At 47.6% G+C, this 17,268-nt stretch overlaps 1 protein-coding gene across 5 annotated transcripts in view; it reads left to right on the forward strand.

The window, feature by feature from the left end:
- Slc25a15 (solute carrier family 25 member 15) overlaps positions 1–17,268 on the forward strand; it is a 44,353-nt gene that overhangs the window by 8,379 nt on the left and 18,706 nt on the right. The window contains exons 1-5 of one of the 5 annotated variants that reach the window (XM_004645049.2): positions 8–255; positions 2,562–2,674; positions 8,191–8,449; positions 13,021–13,158; positions 16,044–16,213. In XM_004645049.2, coding sequence (XP_004645106.1) covers positions 2,620–2,674; positions 8,191–8,449; positions 13,021–13,158; positions 16,044–16,213 — 622 coding nt within the window. In that variant the 5' untranslated portion in view covers positions 8–255; positions 2,562–2,619. The other 4 variants (XM_023705279.1, XM_023705278.1, XM_023705280.1 and 1 more) reach the window with 4 other exon arrangements.

The raw sequence follows: 17,268 nt of genomic DNA on the forward strand, positions 1-17,268 counted from the left end.
GCTCGGCCTGGCCGGCTGGGCTGCGGCGTCCTCCTCGGCCCGGGCGCGTTTGAATGGGCCGGGCGGGACCTCCCGCGGCTGCTTGTCGGCGCCGCTGGGAAGCGCAGCCTCGTCCTCCGCGTCCCTCCCAGAAATCAGTGTCCCCGGGAACAAGAACGGAGTGTGCCGGGCGCTGCAGTCGCGCGACCTCGGTCGGCCCCGAGCCAGACCCCGGCGCGCGTGGGAGAGCCGCGTGGATGCTGGAGGATCGCGGCGGTCAGCCTTGCTCTTGGAGCGCCGGGTCTTCTGCGAGCCCCGGAGAGGCAGTCTGCGCCGTGCACACTTGTGGGCTCATCTGTTAGAACCCACGACAAGCAGGGGTTGTCTGTTCATGATTCTACAAGTCACGTGCAGGGCTTAGATCTAGTGTAAGTAAAAGGACATCGTCTCTTCTGAAGGTGGAGCTCACACAGAGGAAGTAGTGTATGTGCATTATTTTCCAGCTTGGGAAAGACGTGTCCGCATGCAAGGCAGTGAGCAGACTGAGCCTTAGGTGAGAGGCCACCTCCGATGTGCCCTGGCTGGCTGCTTCGCGCGTGACACCCACGCCACCCTGATAGTGCACAGTTCACTGTATCGGAATGTTGTCTTATCTTGTATTTTAGACCGTGTTGGGCTACTCTGGGTTGTGGACATGATATGAAACACACGACTTTTGAGTTGAATAATCTCCCAGGCACTGACTCTTTTGTGACCTTGGAGAAGACCTTTCCATCTTCTGAATTCACTTTTCCTTCTGCAAAAGCATAATGGGTTAGAACCCCAGTAACCTTTTCTAATAACAAATGATCCTTAACCCAGTAATGGCACTTTCCTGGCCCATCTGTAAAATAAGTTATGATCTTGTAATTCACATTTAGTTGCTTTCTTAGCTACCGTGTTTTTGTTGTTGCGGGTGTTAACTTTTTTTTGTAAAAAAGGAAGATTCTTAAATTTTTTTAAAAAAATATATTTGGCACAGGGTCTTACTAATACAGCTTGGACTCTAGTGATCCTTCCTGTTTTCAGCATCCCCAGAGCTGGGATTACAGGTGTGTGTCACCGGTCTAAGATTCTTGAAAAAAGAGAGAAAATGAAGAAAAGGAACATTCTTGGACTTTGGTCATTGGCAAAATGTTTCAAGTTAAATTTTTTGGTGGCTACTGTAAATTCTTGCTGACTTATAGAATGATCCTCATGTTCAGATAGACCTTGGCTTTCCCTGATCCAGCCCACCCACCACCTCGGCAGGATGAGGAAGGAAACCTATCCCTTTTTATTCATGAATTAAGTCACAGTTTGAAAACTGGGAACTGGTTGCTGAGTTCGTCGTTTTAACCTATCTGAAGGAGCCACCTTTTTTCCTCCCTAGTTAATATTTAAGTCTATATCTCAGCAATAATTGATTTTTTTGTCTAGAAGAGTAGACTGCTTTTTCCCCAACTCTCCAGGCTCCAACCCAAATGTACTCAAGATTCCCTGGAGAGAGGCCTGGTGATTTGAATGTTTAACAACTGCTGCAGGTAGAGTCTTCTCAAGCACAAACTCGGTGGCCAGGAGTTGCACCTGAAAGTCGTTGCGGGGGAGGAGGCCTTATCAGCCTGACCTCAGATAGTGTTGCAACCGAAGAATCTCTTGTGTGACCTGAGGCCTATTTATAATCTGCGTTTTTGAATCTTGTGCACATTTACTGCTGAAAAGCCTGGAGTGGGTAATGGTGAATGAAGGTTATTGGTGCTCTGCTGGGTCTGGCTCAGAGAACTGGTGATACATGTTCACCGTTTGTGATTACCTGTGTGTGTGTGTGTGTGGGGGGTCTTACTCTGTAGCCCAGGCTGTCCTTAAACCTTCACTGCTCCTGCCTTAGCCTCTTGAGGGCTGGGATCACAGGTATATGTCACTATACCCAGCTCTATCATTGCTTTTATATCTTTTTTTTTTTTTTTTTTGGTACCGGAAATCAAACTCAGGATCTCATGGTTGTTAAGCAGGCAGTACACCACTGAGCTAAATCCCCAGCCTTGTATCGTGTTTTTATTCACCTTGTACAGATAAAGACTCCCAGATTTAGGGGCCCACGGGGCCTGCATGCTGGTGGAGCAGACATTTGACCCAGGTGCATGTGACTTAGTAGAGCTCCTAATTTTTGCTCTGTGCGTGCTGCTTTCTGGACCTCCTAGCGCCTCTTGAGCACCCAGCACAGGCTGCCTTCTAAGCTTAGAATGAAACCTACTAGAGTGAATTTTCACCTTAGGTCTTTGAAAAGCTAGTCTGGTGTGGCTCAGAATGTCTGAAGTTAGCTTCTTCATTGGGCATTCATTTCAAAGTTTTCATTACGGTTGGTTGAAGTGCTGCTAGGGGCTATAGTATGATAGTCGGAAGGGATTTCTGAGCTATGAGTTTTTTATGGGAAAACCAGTCACCTAGGAGCCCCTTGAGCCCTGTTCCACAGGAGCAAGGTAAAGCCCACGCCACAGAACCCAGAAGTTCAAGTCCAGTAACTTGCAGAGGCCTGACTAATGGTGAACTCTTACTTCCTCCAGGGATATACAGTGTCCATCCTAAGCTCCAGAGTTGCCTTTCACAGAGCCCAACACCACCATGAAATCCAATCCTGCCATCCAAGCTGCCATTGACCTCACAGCAGGTGCTGCAGGTAATCCCAGAGAAAACCTAGTCTTCTGTATTCCTTAAGTACCCTCTCAGCAAGATCCAGGGACAGGGGTATGAAAATATTTCCTCTGTTACCCGGATGTAATGTGCATTAATCTTGGAGCATGTCTATTTAATAGAAGATTAATATTATTCAGAGCATGGCAAAAAGTGATTTCTGTTGTATTAAAACTTTGAGTCAGGGTAAAGTGCTAGGGTGAGAACGTCCTTAGCACTGCTGGGAAATAGCTCAGAGATGCAGTCACTCATCCATTGTCACACAGGTAGAGCTTGCAAGTGACTTTGCACTCCATTCCAGTCTTGGCTATTTTTATGTCCTTTGCAGTACAAAAGCAACACCATGCTGTTTGTATAGGAAATGCTGGCTACTAGTATTTGGTGCCAGGAAGAGAAGGAGGGTCTGTTTTAGTAGGGAGACATATCCACAGTATCATAGAGCCAGGAAGGAGGGACCAAGAGGGGTAAGACTTTCTAGGAATGTTCAGCTAAGGTGAACCCAAGTGCAGGTGGGAGCCAGTGCTGGCAACATGCCAGGCACTGTGTTCGTAGCATTGCAACATAAGCCAGGCACGGTGGTGCGTTTCTGTAATCCCAGCACTGTAATGATTGAGACAGACAAATTTGAGCCCACTCTGGGCGACGGAGCAAGGTCCTGTAGCTCAGTGTAAAGACCCTGGGTTCCATCCCAAGAGCACAAAGAAGAAGAAAAGAAAAAGGCAGGCATACCAAGAAGCTCAGCCTGAAGCTAACCATGGAATTGGACCCATATGGTATGGTAGACTTGTAGTTTTCCATAGTCCTGTGCTTTTGTAGGACCTGGATTACTCAGTTCCCAAGTGAACCTTTTCCCAGCTTCACAGGCTGGACAGGCCAGAGGGCTGTGTTGCCCATTGTGCTCTTAGGCAGTGGGACCCCCTGGGTCAGTAGATCAAGTGCAGTTAAGGGGACTGTCACCTCTCACCCTGTCTTATGTCCAATTTTTTTTAAATCCTTTTTAGAAAACAACCTTTTTCTATGAAGGAAGGTTAGCCAAAATAGCCTAGAGGATGGTTGAGGACAACACGTTATAGATGCTGACAAGGAGCCACAGGCAAGGGCACCGCTCCCAGGTTAGAGATCACAGGAGTGTTCAGCCTGGCTGACAGGCCTGAAGGTTGGCTGGTTCTGCCTCTGCAATCTCTTGCCCTTTGGTCTTGTGTCTTTGGATCAGTCCCCCACACTGCGTGAAAGAGAGCTGCTGTATCCCATGCCTTGGAGCACCACCCCCCCCGGCTGTGCTATGGAAAATGGTGGCTGAGTGGGGTGCAGCCCCTGCCAGCCTCTGGCCTATCACCATCAGGATGCATTCTTGTCTTGGGAGGGTATTTAGCCACAGTGAGATTCACAGCTTGTGGCACTTAATAACTTTCAGTCCATCAAAGATTTAGGCTCTATTATGGTATAGTTAAATAGCATTCAGGTATCTGGATACCATGGTTATACTTGAGTCAGTTTTATTGTAGATTGCACCAGTATTGGTGGGAGCCTGGTGCAAAAGACATTTGTGGTGGGCATGTTTTGCTTAACAGTCACACCATTAGCACATGTCATACATATGGGCCCTTTGTATTCTCACTGACCCTTTCTAGGTGTTTCTCCCAGTGCTTAGCAGCAGAGGGCTGCCCCTTGCTAATGCAGAGTTGCCCTGGCTGCAATTTCCAAAGCCAGCGAGCCCCAGTGCAGGGACAGGGGGCCTAGGTGCAGACTGCTCAGAGGAGGTGTCCATTAGTGACATTTGAGCATCCAGTCTACTGCTCTGTACCTGGAGTGCAAATGGAAAGCACTATTGGTACATTCAACAGTCCCAGTGTCACTTGCTCATATGGGTCCTTTTATGATACTGGAACTTTAAAGCACAAATTTATAGGGAAAAGCTTTAATTGAAGGAGAAAATAAAGGGAAATACAGCTCTTGCATAGACCAAGCCAGTACCCTAATAAAAAAAGAAAGAGCAAATAGGAAAAGACTCCAGCTTGAGTAGCTGGTGAGAGCACAATCTGATACAGGGGCTCAGACTGGTCACCCACATAAATAGACCAGATTTAAGGGCTAGCTGAGGGGGGGGGGCCAGGGTCCAGTCAGTTACTTCAGTCCTAGTTTTTTAGCTGAGGTTGAATCCTCATGACTTGAGGGGCAAATTTGGGTCCACTGGGAAGAATCCTAATGGCTTGGAAGGCAGTCTCGGTCATAGGAGGCTCTGCCGGGTTCTCAGATGACTTAGGTTTAGGACAGTGGAGATTTCTGGGTGTAGCTGAAGGCCCCTGTAAATCTCTTCTGGTTTCTTCCATCCTGAAGGGTAATGAGATAAACTAGGTAACTTTAGGGTTGTTAAACCTTGTTCTGCCATGTTTTATATACTCCTTGAATGACTAGCCCATCTGTATGCAGAGCTGAAAAGAATCTGAGCCACAGTTTCATAAAAAGAAGGTCGTTTTGGTCTACTGTTAGTTGCATATGAGGCATTTGTAGGTCCATTTTAGCAGAAACCACTGTTAAGTCCTTGACTGCCTCAGAAGAAAACACAAATCACACATTTGATGAGTAACAGGTTAAGGGACCAGGAATTTGTTTATTACTTGCCCCTGTGTTGTTTTCTGTCACCAGAGTCATTGAGGGATGGAACTAGATGGACCTTTAGAGATCCCTGGCTCTGATGCTTACTATCTATGCAGAAAAGAATCTCAAAGAGGGACAGTGGATTTGTTCAAGATTACACAGTGAGGTGATGGGAAGCAGGACCAGGATGTTGGTTTCCTTGTCTAGTTTTGTTATTTTGTTGTTGTTGTCTTTTAGACACACCTTAAATGACTAAACTCAGAAAAAATACCACAAATTGTGGCCTAAGGTGGCAGCCTCGTGGTGCCTGGAGGTAAAGGAATGGTTGGGTACTTTCCCTGACCTATCTTTTGGATATGTAACCTGCTAGAGTTTGGGATTTTTCTGCACTTGCCGTAGGAGAGATTCTGGGAGAGGATCTCAAGCCCTAGAGCAGTGGGAGGGAGAATTTGAAGAAGATAGATAATTGAGTAAGTACAGATCTGAGATCAGGAATATCCCCAAATTTCCTTACAAGGAAACCTGGGAAGTACTTTAAGAGTTACATTAACAACTATAACACTGTAACCCAACCAGTGCTCTGCCACCTCCTTTGAATGGGATTATTTAGTATTTATCCTCTCAAATTCCAAAGTGAAAAACAACCAAAACTTTTTTTAGTGAAATGTCTTAAAAATAAAATTTTTCCCTGCTCTGTCGGCGGCGCTCTGCTCCTGAGAGCTGTGAGGCTCACCGGCCTGCGGTCCCTCCGAGCTGCCCCTGCCCCATTGGTACTGCTCTGCCCCATTGGTACTGCTCTGCCCAGACAGATGGCTCTGGGCACTGCGATTCACTGCCTGTGTGACTGTCAGGAGTTGACAGTCTGAATGTCACCCTTGGCATTACGAATGTCACCCTAACTACGGAATGTCACAGTCTGGACACTTTTCCTGTAGAATGAGCAGCACACAACGGTGACATGCGGAAATTCTTTCCATTTGTCTCTCGAAGAGAAAAACATGATCAGAATGCTGGCTTCTGTAAAAGTAGGCGAATATTTGGTGCCTGTAATTATCCTTGCTTATTCATTTAATAAAGCTCTGAGACTCTGCTAGGTGTTGGGCCCCGCAGCTGGTGCTGGTATTCTGAGGAGTCACTCACATGAAGGGGCAGGGTGGTAGCAGGTGGTGTAGGTTACAGACAGGGGAGGAAATTTGCCTTTTGACCTGCACCTTCCCTGCTGGAAGTGGAATTATCACAGATGCCTCACAAAGATGTATTGTGGAGACCTGTGTCTGCCCCTTTCAGGCTGACTGAATGAGTATATGGAAACCACTCATCCATGTATTAGTGTGTTGGATTAACGGCTCTAATTTGTCTGTGTGTACAGTAGTTAAAATATGTAATCTTTTAAAGTTCTTATATGTTTTAGGATAGTTTACTTTGACATACTTTGGAGCTCATTTTATCTTTGCCCAGGAGAGAATAATTTTGAGTTATGACCCTCTCATGTCCACAAAATTCAGGCATGAGGATGATGCAGCATGACAGAGCAGAAGCATATCCTTACAGCCCTAAAAGTGAATGGTAGTGATGAGGTCACAGGAGGCAGACCTTCCGGAGTGCTTAAAAGAACATACCAAATAGTTCTCCAACTCTGCTTTCCCCAACGTAGGTGTTGTCATGTATGATGTGACAGTTACGAAAGCACATTTGTTAAATATTTTATGTAAGTTTTCCTTCCCAATTTTCTTTTTTTTCTTTTTTTCCTGAGTCAAGAAGGGTCTCATATTGTAGTTCAGGCAGGCCTTGAGCTCTCTATGAAATCCATAGTGGCCTCAAACTCTCAGAGATCCTCAGGCCTCAGCTTCCTGGGTTCTGGGATTACAGACGTGCACGGCCACACCTGGCTTCCTTTCCATTCTAGTGAAACTCTAGCGGCAGCAGCGTTTGGTTGCAGCGTCTCCCAGCATAAGCAGGGGCTGTCTGAGATGGAGAAGCATCTCAAGTCTGGGGCTCAGGGAGGGTGGTCAACCTCAAGCAGTGGCTCCTCCCAGAACACTGACCGCAGTCCAGGATCTGGAGCTGTGTCGGGGTAATTGCAGTTCATTCTTAGATGAAGCGATCTACTGCAATTTATGTGGTATTCTCACATATACAAACATGTAGAGACTATGCTGAGGCCTGGTAAACTTCCATCCACTTACACTAAACAAAGACAAGGTTTTGTTTATTCCTTAATGCAAATTATTAATTGGTACGGTTAAAATTAAAAAGGGTTTTTTCATAGGCTCAGAGATTTTGCTCGCCAGGCTTCGCCAGGCTTCTGTTTTCTCTCTGGTGTTCAGCACTCAGTGATTTTTCTGGTAGTTCCCGTATTTTAGGGCATTAGGCAAAAGGGAGCGATTGTCTCTTCCTAGATTGCCCGCCCCTCAGTGTGGCTTCTGTCATTATTTTCCTTCACCTCCACACTCACCCTGGGAAATGGGTGAGAAGCAGATGCTCACAGTGCAAGTTCCCTGCCCGGGAGTCCAGGAAATCGGGCTCCAGCTTCACTCCCATTGCTGTCTCCTAAACCTTTGCAGCTGGGACTTGGATTTGGGGTATATCTCCCCTGGCAAAAGTGTGAGGCCCTTTGCTGTGGGGCTTGAGTGTCCAGCCCCACTGTAGTTGTTTGCTGGACTCAGCTAGGTGGTTTCTGGGGTAACATGGTCAGAAGGAACATTTATTTATTTATTTATTTATTTGGCAGAACCAGGGATTGAACTCAGACACTTGTACTTGCCAGGCAAGCACTTATTCTACTGAGCTATTTCCCCAGACCCAGAAGGAACTTTTAAATTGCCTGGGTAGTTCTCCCGGGGCAGACTACTGTACTACATTCCCGACAGCTGAGGAACATGTATACTCTTGCATACATTCCAGGGGGCACGGCATGTGTACTGACGGGGCAGCCCTTCGACACAATGAAGGTGAAGATGCAGACGTTCCCTGACCTGTACCGGGGCCTCACCGACTGCTGCCTGAAGACCTACTCGCAGGTGGGCTTCCGTGGCTTCTACAAGGGCACCAGCCCAGCGCTGATTGCCAACATCGCCGAGAACTCGGTGCTCTTCATGTGCTATGGCTTCTGCCAGCAGCTGGTGCGGAGAGTAGTTGGACTGGACAGGCAGGCAAAGCTGAGGTGAGTCCGACCTGGTGCCTGTGCTTTTTTAAAGATGTTAATGTTATTGTATGACCAGGCTTTTAATGGTCTTTCTCAGGAAGCGTATTTTCCTTTTTAAAATAAGTACTTTCTTTTTGATGGTGGTGTCATAAGCTGTGAACCTTGGAGAAAGCCTATGCATGATACAAAGGAGAGGGGCCCCAGAGCCTGGTGCTGGAAGGGCCTACCCTGGCAGCCTGGTATCTTTGGGAAGCAGCTTATCAGTTGGGTAGGAGTGCTGCACTAAAGCCACAGATGCAACGTGGGGCCCAAGTTTTAGTTTTCACTTCTTCCTCATGGTACAGTGTTGAGCTTAAAGGGAACCGTGGAACTTTAGGAAGTGTTGGAAGCATCTAGTGAAATGCAGATGAGACCCCTCCCTCTGTTTTTTGCCATGTTCCATCAAACATCAGCATTTGGCTCACTTGGTCTTCCCCAGGATATTATACAGCGAGCAGACTGCTCAGAACGCACTGCCACGTCAGCCTGAGTGCCTGTTGGCCCTCCTGTCTGACAGAGGCCACACCTGCCTTGTTCCTCTCAGGGTAGGCCGTACAGAGGCCACATATGTGCCAGAGCTTGGCAGACCATGTGCAATCTTCCCTTCTTAAACAGTAGCCACCCTGAGGATAGCAACGTGTAATACAAACCATGCTTGAACACCTGACATCTTAGTCTTCTAAATGTGTACTGTTTCTAATGTCATATCAATTATTATTATACCTTTTTTTTGTATTTTAGGGAAGGGTCTACAGGGTGTTCAGGGTCTCACTACTAGATCGGACTTGTATTGATCTGCCTGTTTACAGTCTCCCAAGAGCTGGGATTATAGGCATGCACCTCCACGCCCAGTCTCAATTGCTGTCTCAGTATGCCCCAGGGGTGGGGGGCTGGCATGGCAGGCCTGGGGATGGAACCCCTAGTCCCTGCGCCTGCTTGCAGGTGCTTTAATCAGTTGAGCTATTTGGCCGGTCCCTGTTATACTCTCTTTAAAACAAACTTTTTTAAAAATAATAGCCACCCAGTCTTCAATAATTTAAAATTCTTACAATGGCTTAAGAGTTACAAAAGGCAGTCTTGTGGATTGATTTGGTAGGAATTGGAAACCCTACTGTGACTACAGGGCCCACCTGGCTAATAGCTCTTTGTGTACTAAAGTCTCCAGATACTACACCTACAGGACCCAGACCCATCCTTACAGATTTAGCAGTTCTGTCATGGCAGGTGGAACTTCAAGTCTTAGGACTGGGTACGATGACCCAAGGAGGCAGTATAGGGTGGAGAGGACGGCTGAGCTCTGATGCTGCGTCCCTCGAGCTCCGGAGGGCAAGAAGGAGAGATCAAGTAGAGACGAGCAGGTGTAAACCCACAATGTGTAGCAGCCCAGGATGGAGACTGACAGAGGCATAAGTTTTCTCCCCAGCAGAGGGAGACACATTCTGAGGCCTCAGCCCCAGCTCTCCCTTGGGTCCTTGAGGAGGTTCAACTTGGATGTGAGACTGGGAGGCCAAGAGCACCTGGGTGAGGCTCTGGTGGAAGAAACTGCTGCTGTCCCATGAGTGGAGCACCCTCCAGGCACAGGACAGAGGTGGTATGTTCTTACTTCTCCCAGGCCTGCATCTGTTTTAGCCTACAAAGATTGTGATGCAAGCACTGTGCTTTCTAATGAGAACCACAAAGTATTTTGTAGCTGATTCCTGTCCACCAGCTCCAGAGGACCGTGTCAGTATCCCTGAGAAGGCAGAAAACAGTCTGGGGGCAGTTATGTCATGTGGTGTATTCACATGTTATTTGTTAACACACCCTGCCAGTGTGAACCACTGGTGTGGAACATGCATGACCACCCAGTGGCACCATCCTGCGCTGCCCAGTGGGACAGTCATGCAGGTGCTGCCCGTGGTTGAGAGCCCCTTGGCAATGAGACATGAGTTATGGCCCTGTCCTGAATGGGCTACAGATGCCCTGAGGCTCTTCTGTGAAGCAACCATCTCTTGAACATGGTCGTTCACAGCCCTGCAGTCTTTTCTGGGCCAAGGATCTTCCTTTTCACCCTGAAGAACAGTGTGTGCTGGCGGCTCTTGGGGGAATGTGTCTAAGAGTCGGCTAAGCTCTGGTACGTGCATCAGTCTGTGTGGCCCTCCCTGTGAGGCTGAGCGGCAAGGCAGGTGTGTCATCTCTGGCTTATAGGTCAGGGAACTGACAGCTGTTGGGCACCAGGCTCACCCGTGCCTTCGCTGCTCAGGCCTGCTTTCTGTTAGGCCACATTTGAGGTTCGGGAAGGTTTTGTAGGGTCTAATCCAGAGAGAGGGTTTGTCAAGAGCAATGAAGGGGAAGAACTGCTTGTGAGCAGCTCTTGTGAGTTTCTGCAACCCACTGTAAATATTTGTCTGTTCTGGGCTGAACACGACCCAGAGTGACAGTCTGCTGTGCCCTTTGGCTAGATGGCGCTTACACAGTGGGACATGCAGACCTGATTGGTTGGTTTGTTTGGCTGTGAAAAGTCTGCTGTGTAGATGACAAGTCCTTGATTCTTTCAAAACTCATCTTTGAGTTGCCCTTTCTATTGCATTTCTGTACACTTACACCACACGTAGATCTGGGTGCCTGTGGGCCTTGTTTTGTGTATGGGCAAATGAAGGCGTTTATTAGAAAGCCAAAGTCCACTGCAGACCTGATTTGGCCTCGTCTTTGCCCTTTAGTAAGGTGCTTGGCATTCATTCAGCTCTCTGAGCCATCAGAGTGCTGGAGGTAGAGGGGACATCCATATTTATTGACTGTTACCTTTGTTCTGGCAACTTGGCATGCTCTGGTGGTGACCCTAATTGACAGTTCCCTGTCAGCAGGTTGACAGAGAGTCCCTGAGGGAGGCCAAATACAGATCTACAGGCTGACTGGAAGGCAGCAGGAGTCATCCTGAGCTTCGGTTTTGAACAGTTGAGCCAGGAAGGAATGAGAGGAGAAGGAAGGGGTGAGCTGACATGCATGGGTCAGTTTCTGCGCACCAGGCTGGTCCAAGCTCTGCTCTAAGGTGGGGAGCAAGTCTGCCCTGCAGCCAAGTGGATCCCCCTCCACACCAGCTCTTCTGAGACCTGGATTCTCACCTGGGTTAGCCCCTGGAAACCCTCTTGTATCTGGCCATGGCATCAAGACTAGGCCCCCTGGAACAGGAACCAGGGCCCAGATTGGGGGCAGCCTTGATCTTAAGCAGTTTCGCACTGCAGTGAGATTACTAGAGGGTGTCTGTGTCGGGTTATCAGCTGAAGACTTTTGGGAATCTGAGGGTGGTCTCAGCTGTCCAGGGACAGTGAGAGGCCAAGACTTAATGTGTGAGCAGGGAACCAGTGGTTCTGCTCATGCACAACTGTGGTCTTCCAAATACTGGCAGGACAGGGCCAGCGAGATAACTCAGTGGACTAAGAGCCTGCTTAGGCAAGCATAGGGACCAGGCTTTGATCCCAGGCACCAGGTGCTGAGGTGACCACAAAACTTAGGTGGCACACTCCTGTAATCCCAGCGCTGGAGAGGTTGAAAACAGGAGGATCACTGCAAATCTGAGCTGCGTAGTGAGACCCTATACCAAGTACATTAAAAAAAAAATAAACCCAAACCCCACAAGTGCTGGCAGGTTACCTACAAAACACTATATTGGGCTGGAAGAGGTCTTCTTAGAGGAGCCATCCTGGCATCCAGTTGCTCCTATTCTTGAACTCCTGTTGGATGCTAGTTTCACGGCTGTGCTGTTTTCTTGTCTTGTCTGTCTGTCTTTTTTTTTCAGTGCAGGAATTTTTGTTTAAAAATTCATACTGTGTTTTCATGCGTGGTGGTTGTGTGCATGCCTGGTTGCTCCAGCTTAGATTCTGAGCAGGGAGAGATGGCCTTAGAACCACATTTTAATTGCACTTAGGGTGTAGTACACTGACACAGTAATAGTGTGTGTTTGGGTGGCGCGGGCTTTTCCCCTCTCCAGGTTGCGTAGTCTTCGTCTTGTATGTCGCTGTGTGTCTCGACTTGGAGTCCTGTAGGGTTTGGAGGCTGAAATAGCATTATTTATACCTCTGGAGACCTCCCAGTCCTGGCAGATGTGGAGTCTGCTGAGGTTAATGGTGTTTTCTGAGCACGTTTTCACAGTGGAGAGAAAACTTGTCTGCTGACCCGTTCTGATAAGGGCACTGACTCCATGATGAGGGCCTCACCCACAGCCTCCTAGTTCACACCTAACAAGTAAATCCTCATTTATACCCAGTTGCCTCCCAAGGACTCTTCCTCCAAAACTGTCACATTAGGGGTTATATCTTCAACACAGGAATTTGGGGGAGAGAACCACAAACATTCGGACCACAGCACTGAGCCTGATAAATGGAATCGGTGGGCAGTCAGTCAGGCCTCCATTTGGCGATGTGCCTTCTCTAAGTGCCACTTCTCCAGATGGGAACTGGGTACTGCTGCTTCCTCTCAGGGCCGCGGGCTCCGTAGCTGCATCGGTGCATGCATCCCCCGCCCCTGAAGAAGCACATGCGCTGATGTCTAGCCTTCTCTCCTTGTGCTTTCAGCGACCTGCAGAACGCAGCCGCGGGCTCCGTGGCGTCGGCCTTTGCCGCATTGGTGCTGTGCCCCACAGAGCTCGTGAAGTGCCGGCTGCAGACCATGTTCGAAATGGAGACATCAGGAAAGATAGCCAGAAGCCAGAAGTAAGCACTGTTGAGGCACAAACGTTAAGTCTGTTGCCTTTGTTTTTTTCTGTTGCCTTTGTATGTTGTGTTTCAAATTTTATATTAAAATTAAAGAGCAGAAACAGATGGATCTGCTGTAAAGTATTGTGTTTCTCCTACCAGTCACAGGTTCATTTTCTGAAATGAGCATTGAGTGCAGGGAGGTTCACTCAGCACCCACCCTGCGGGCCATCGGAAGCAGAGTAACACCCAGAAATGGTGCAGCCTGGAGCTTAGCACCCCCTTCCCTTGGGTCAGAGGCAATATTTGGAGGTGCACAGTAGGCAGCTTTTGAACTGGCTCTGTCAGCAGGGCTTCCTGAGTACTGACCTGAGTGCTGTGATGAGTATTCGATGCCTATTCCGAGGCTTTGTACCCCTTCCCTCATTTCTCAGATGTGCTCGCCAAGGGCCTGTGTTCTGAAAACGTTCTTCAAAACCCTCATCAGCTCACAGCTGTTCTTCAGTGATGAAGTCACCCTCCAGCTCAACCCTAAGATGATTTTCACTGATGTATTAGATCGTTACGGCTGTATCTGGCTGTCCCCCAGAGCCTCATGCAGTCGTGGGGGCAGGCTTTGCCGTGGTGGCTGCATCTATAGTGTGCTATGCTGCGATTAAGGGTGCAAGACCAGTTCGCTGATTGGTTTGGCAGCTGCCTAATCCCAGCAACCTAGATAGACTATAAAAGGGGCAGGAAGACATTATTAAGGTTTGCTCGTTGCTTTTGCTATCTTTGCTGCCATGAACTGTTGCCCCTCTGCCAAGCCTCCCTGCCTTGGAGCCAGCTGATTGTGGATCGAAACCTATACAAACTGTGAACAAAATAAACCTTTCCTGCCTTAACTTTGGGCATCAGGTATTGTCTCAGCAATGAGAAAAGAAACTAGAACAGAGATATATTGAATTGAAAAGCAGCTTGTGACCCTTACTAATCGTAAAACTTATTTATGTTGCTGTGAGCCTGCTGGGAAAGCCATTGGGCAGATTTCTGAGTCTCCTCCCAGCCTGAGCGGGCTTTATAATGGTGCCTGCTTTCTGCAGCCTTGTGATTCATTCCAGTCGCTTGTATCTGTTCTTCATTGTATGGAGAGAAGTCCCCAAGTGAAGGCCGTGTAAGCTTTTCATTGAAATGTAAATTACACCAGTGTCAGGGATGCACACACAAATCCTAAATGTGCGATTCTGTACCTAGTCGCAGAATGAAGAACCTTTGCATCATGTTGCTAAATTAAGAAATAGAGTAAAACATGAACACTACCCAGAAAACTGCCCTCAGGTGCCTCAGTAGTAGCTCAAGGTAATTTAAAGATAGTTATCCATAGGATTTAGATAGACATTTTGCCAAAGAGGTCAAAGCTGGTTGGCTTGGGATTTGAGGTGCATCTGTCAGTGTATGTGATAGCTTAGGCTGGGCAGGCATTGCAGCTGCTGCATGTGTGCCTGTGCGCGTGCGTGGGTGCGTGTGCGTGCGTGTGTGTGTGTGTGTGTGTGTGTGTGTAATGGGAGCAGTGCTGTCCAAGCATTCAACCAACTAATACCCAGTGGAGCCCTCAGAAGCTCCTGGAGAGAAAATCATCCCTTGTGGTCTTTGTTACTATAGGGCTTGAGCCTCCTCCTCTCCTAGCCAAGTCCCCTTTTTTGAGAACAAAGTGAGAGGGAATTCACTAAGTTGCACCAAGTATGCGATTTTTCTCCCTGTCCACTATGGGGATAAAACCTGCTGTGGGCACCATCACGAAAAGAAAGTCTGCTCTCCACAGCTGTGCTGTGCTCCAGCTGTTCCTGGAGCAGATTCTGAGCTGTTTTAAAGGAAGTTCCCCTATGCCTCAGCTCTCTAGGGACTCAGTTCTGGGTGATCTCTGCATGACCAGAGCTGAGCTCAGCTGTCAGAATTTGTGTAGCCTTCAAGTAACTTTTGCTCATTCATGTCACGGCCATCAAACAGAGCAGCAAAAACGCCTGAATAGATTCTCCAAAAACACCTTAGACTGAAGAGGTGGGAATCTGAGGGAGAAAAGGCCCTGGGAAAACACACTGCTGCCGCCTTCTTGCTCAGTTTGGATGACTCCATATTGTAATTTCAGATTTCACTTATTTACTATGGGAAGCATGGGGCATAGCTCTTTTTGTATTTATGGGTAAATGTGTTGTAGCTCATGTGTAGCTCCTTACAGTCCTAGCTTAGTCCTCTTCCAGTGTCTCCTCTTGGAGTTATACCTGATTTTATTACCTGTCTTCATACGAATCCACTGAGGAAGGGGGCGATTCTACTTTTACTTCTTGGCCAGGAATCGTTTGATTCTGAAAGTCTTGTGAGAAGACATGGTTAGGGTAGGAGGGGAGAGCATGCACTCGATGGTGTACTGAAGCAGAAGAGCTAAAATTTTCTTAAGACTAACTTAGAAATACTTTTGCAGGGCAGGCAAGATAGCTCAGTGGACTAAGAACCTGCTTAGACAAGTGCAGGGGCCGGGGTTTGATCCCTGGCACCACATGCCACACTGGTCCCACCCCTGCCCCTGAGTGCGCTGAGCCAGTGACTGGGTATGGTGGTGTGTGCCTGTAATCCCAGCACTGGGGTGGCTGAAAACAGGAGGATCACCACAAGTCTGAGCTGTGTAGTGAGACCCTACACAAAATTAAAAAAAAAAAAAAAAAAGTAAAACAACAACAGAAAGAAATACTTTTGCTTAACATTTTTCTTTCCTATCAAAGGATGCCGTTTATTAGATTTCCTGGCTTCTATTCACAACATCAACTACTTCTCTACTTGCACTTGACCATGTCTGTTTGTTGGGTGTGAATGTCCTTGTCCTCTCCCTTCCCTGCCTGTACTAACTCTGTCTCTCTGTATCCTCCCAGTACAGTTTGGTCTGTCGTGAAAAGTATCCTTCATAAAGATGGTCCCTTGGGCTTCTACCATGGACTCTCAAGCACTTTACTCCGGGAAGTACCAGGCTATTTCTTCTTCTTTGGGGGCTACGAACTGAGCCGATCGTTTTTTGCGTCAGGGAGATCAAAAGATGAACTAGGTAAGTATGTTTTCATCGGCAGCCTGTAGGTATGATAGGGTCTGTTTCCTGACAGTGTGATTTCTGTGAATTATCTTTTCTGTACTCTCCCTGTGGGGGTCTCCTCAGCCCTGGAAAGTTCTGGATGCTGGAAAGTGATACATCAGCAGGAGATTGCCAGCAATCCTTTCCCTAGGCCTGATAATTTCCTTAGAACAGGGAGCAAAGCAATGTACCCAAACTTCTTTACTGGAATAACATTTATTGATTATTCTGGATTCATTTTAGAGAATTAAAAAAATTACTTTTCCTGTTGAAGAGCCCCCTATAAATCTTGTAGTAATCATAAAATATGGTAATAAGTCTTGACAGTGTTTTGAGAGCAGTGAAATGCACACATCTGACTTGCCCTATTCAGCTGCTTAACACAACTTGACAGTGTTGACTGACACAAGTGAGATTTAAGCATCTCACCAGTGTGTTGATCTGTTATGCAGTTCATCAAGCTCCCAGATTTAATGGATATGTTTAAAGAAGACAGTGTTAGTTTTTCATGGTAAAGGAAGAATTGGGGCTTTTGGGCATTAAAATATTTACCTAAGGGTGAGATGGCTGAAAAAGAAGTGGCTGTTTCGGTGGCTCCTCATTCACTGTGGTGGGGCATTGCCCTGTGGAAGCCAGCTGCTCTGTGCTGACCAGGTGTTGACCAGTAGGATGGGGGCAGCGGCTCTGGGCAGCCAGCCTGAGCACAGCCCTGTCTAGGGCTTCTTGTCCTGGGAAGGCCCAGGCGAGACATGACCACTAGAAGGAACCATGTATTCTTGGTTTTGACAGTTTTCACAAAGACTTGCAGCCTGTAGCATTAGCATTTTAGTTTCCATCTACCTGTGACTACTGACTTCTGGAAATGTGACATCAGCTATTTTTTTTTAAAACATTTTTTAAAATTTTTATTTGTGTGTGTGTGTGGGTGGGTGGTGCCAGCTCAGCCCACCAGGGGGCGGGGCTGGCTGGCATGTGGTGCTGGGGGATTGAACCGTGGTCCCTGTGCTTTGCTAAGCTTGTTCTAAGTAGGT

Source organism: Octodon degus, unplaced genomic scaffold (genome assembly GCF_000260255.1).
Source record: "Octodon degus isolate 3935 unplaced genomic scaffold, OctDeg1.0 scaffold00216, whole genome shotgun sequence".
NCBI lineage: Eukaryota > Metazoa > Chordata > Mammalia > Rodentia > Octodontidae > Octodon > Octodon degus.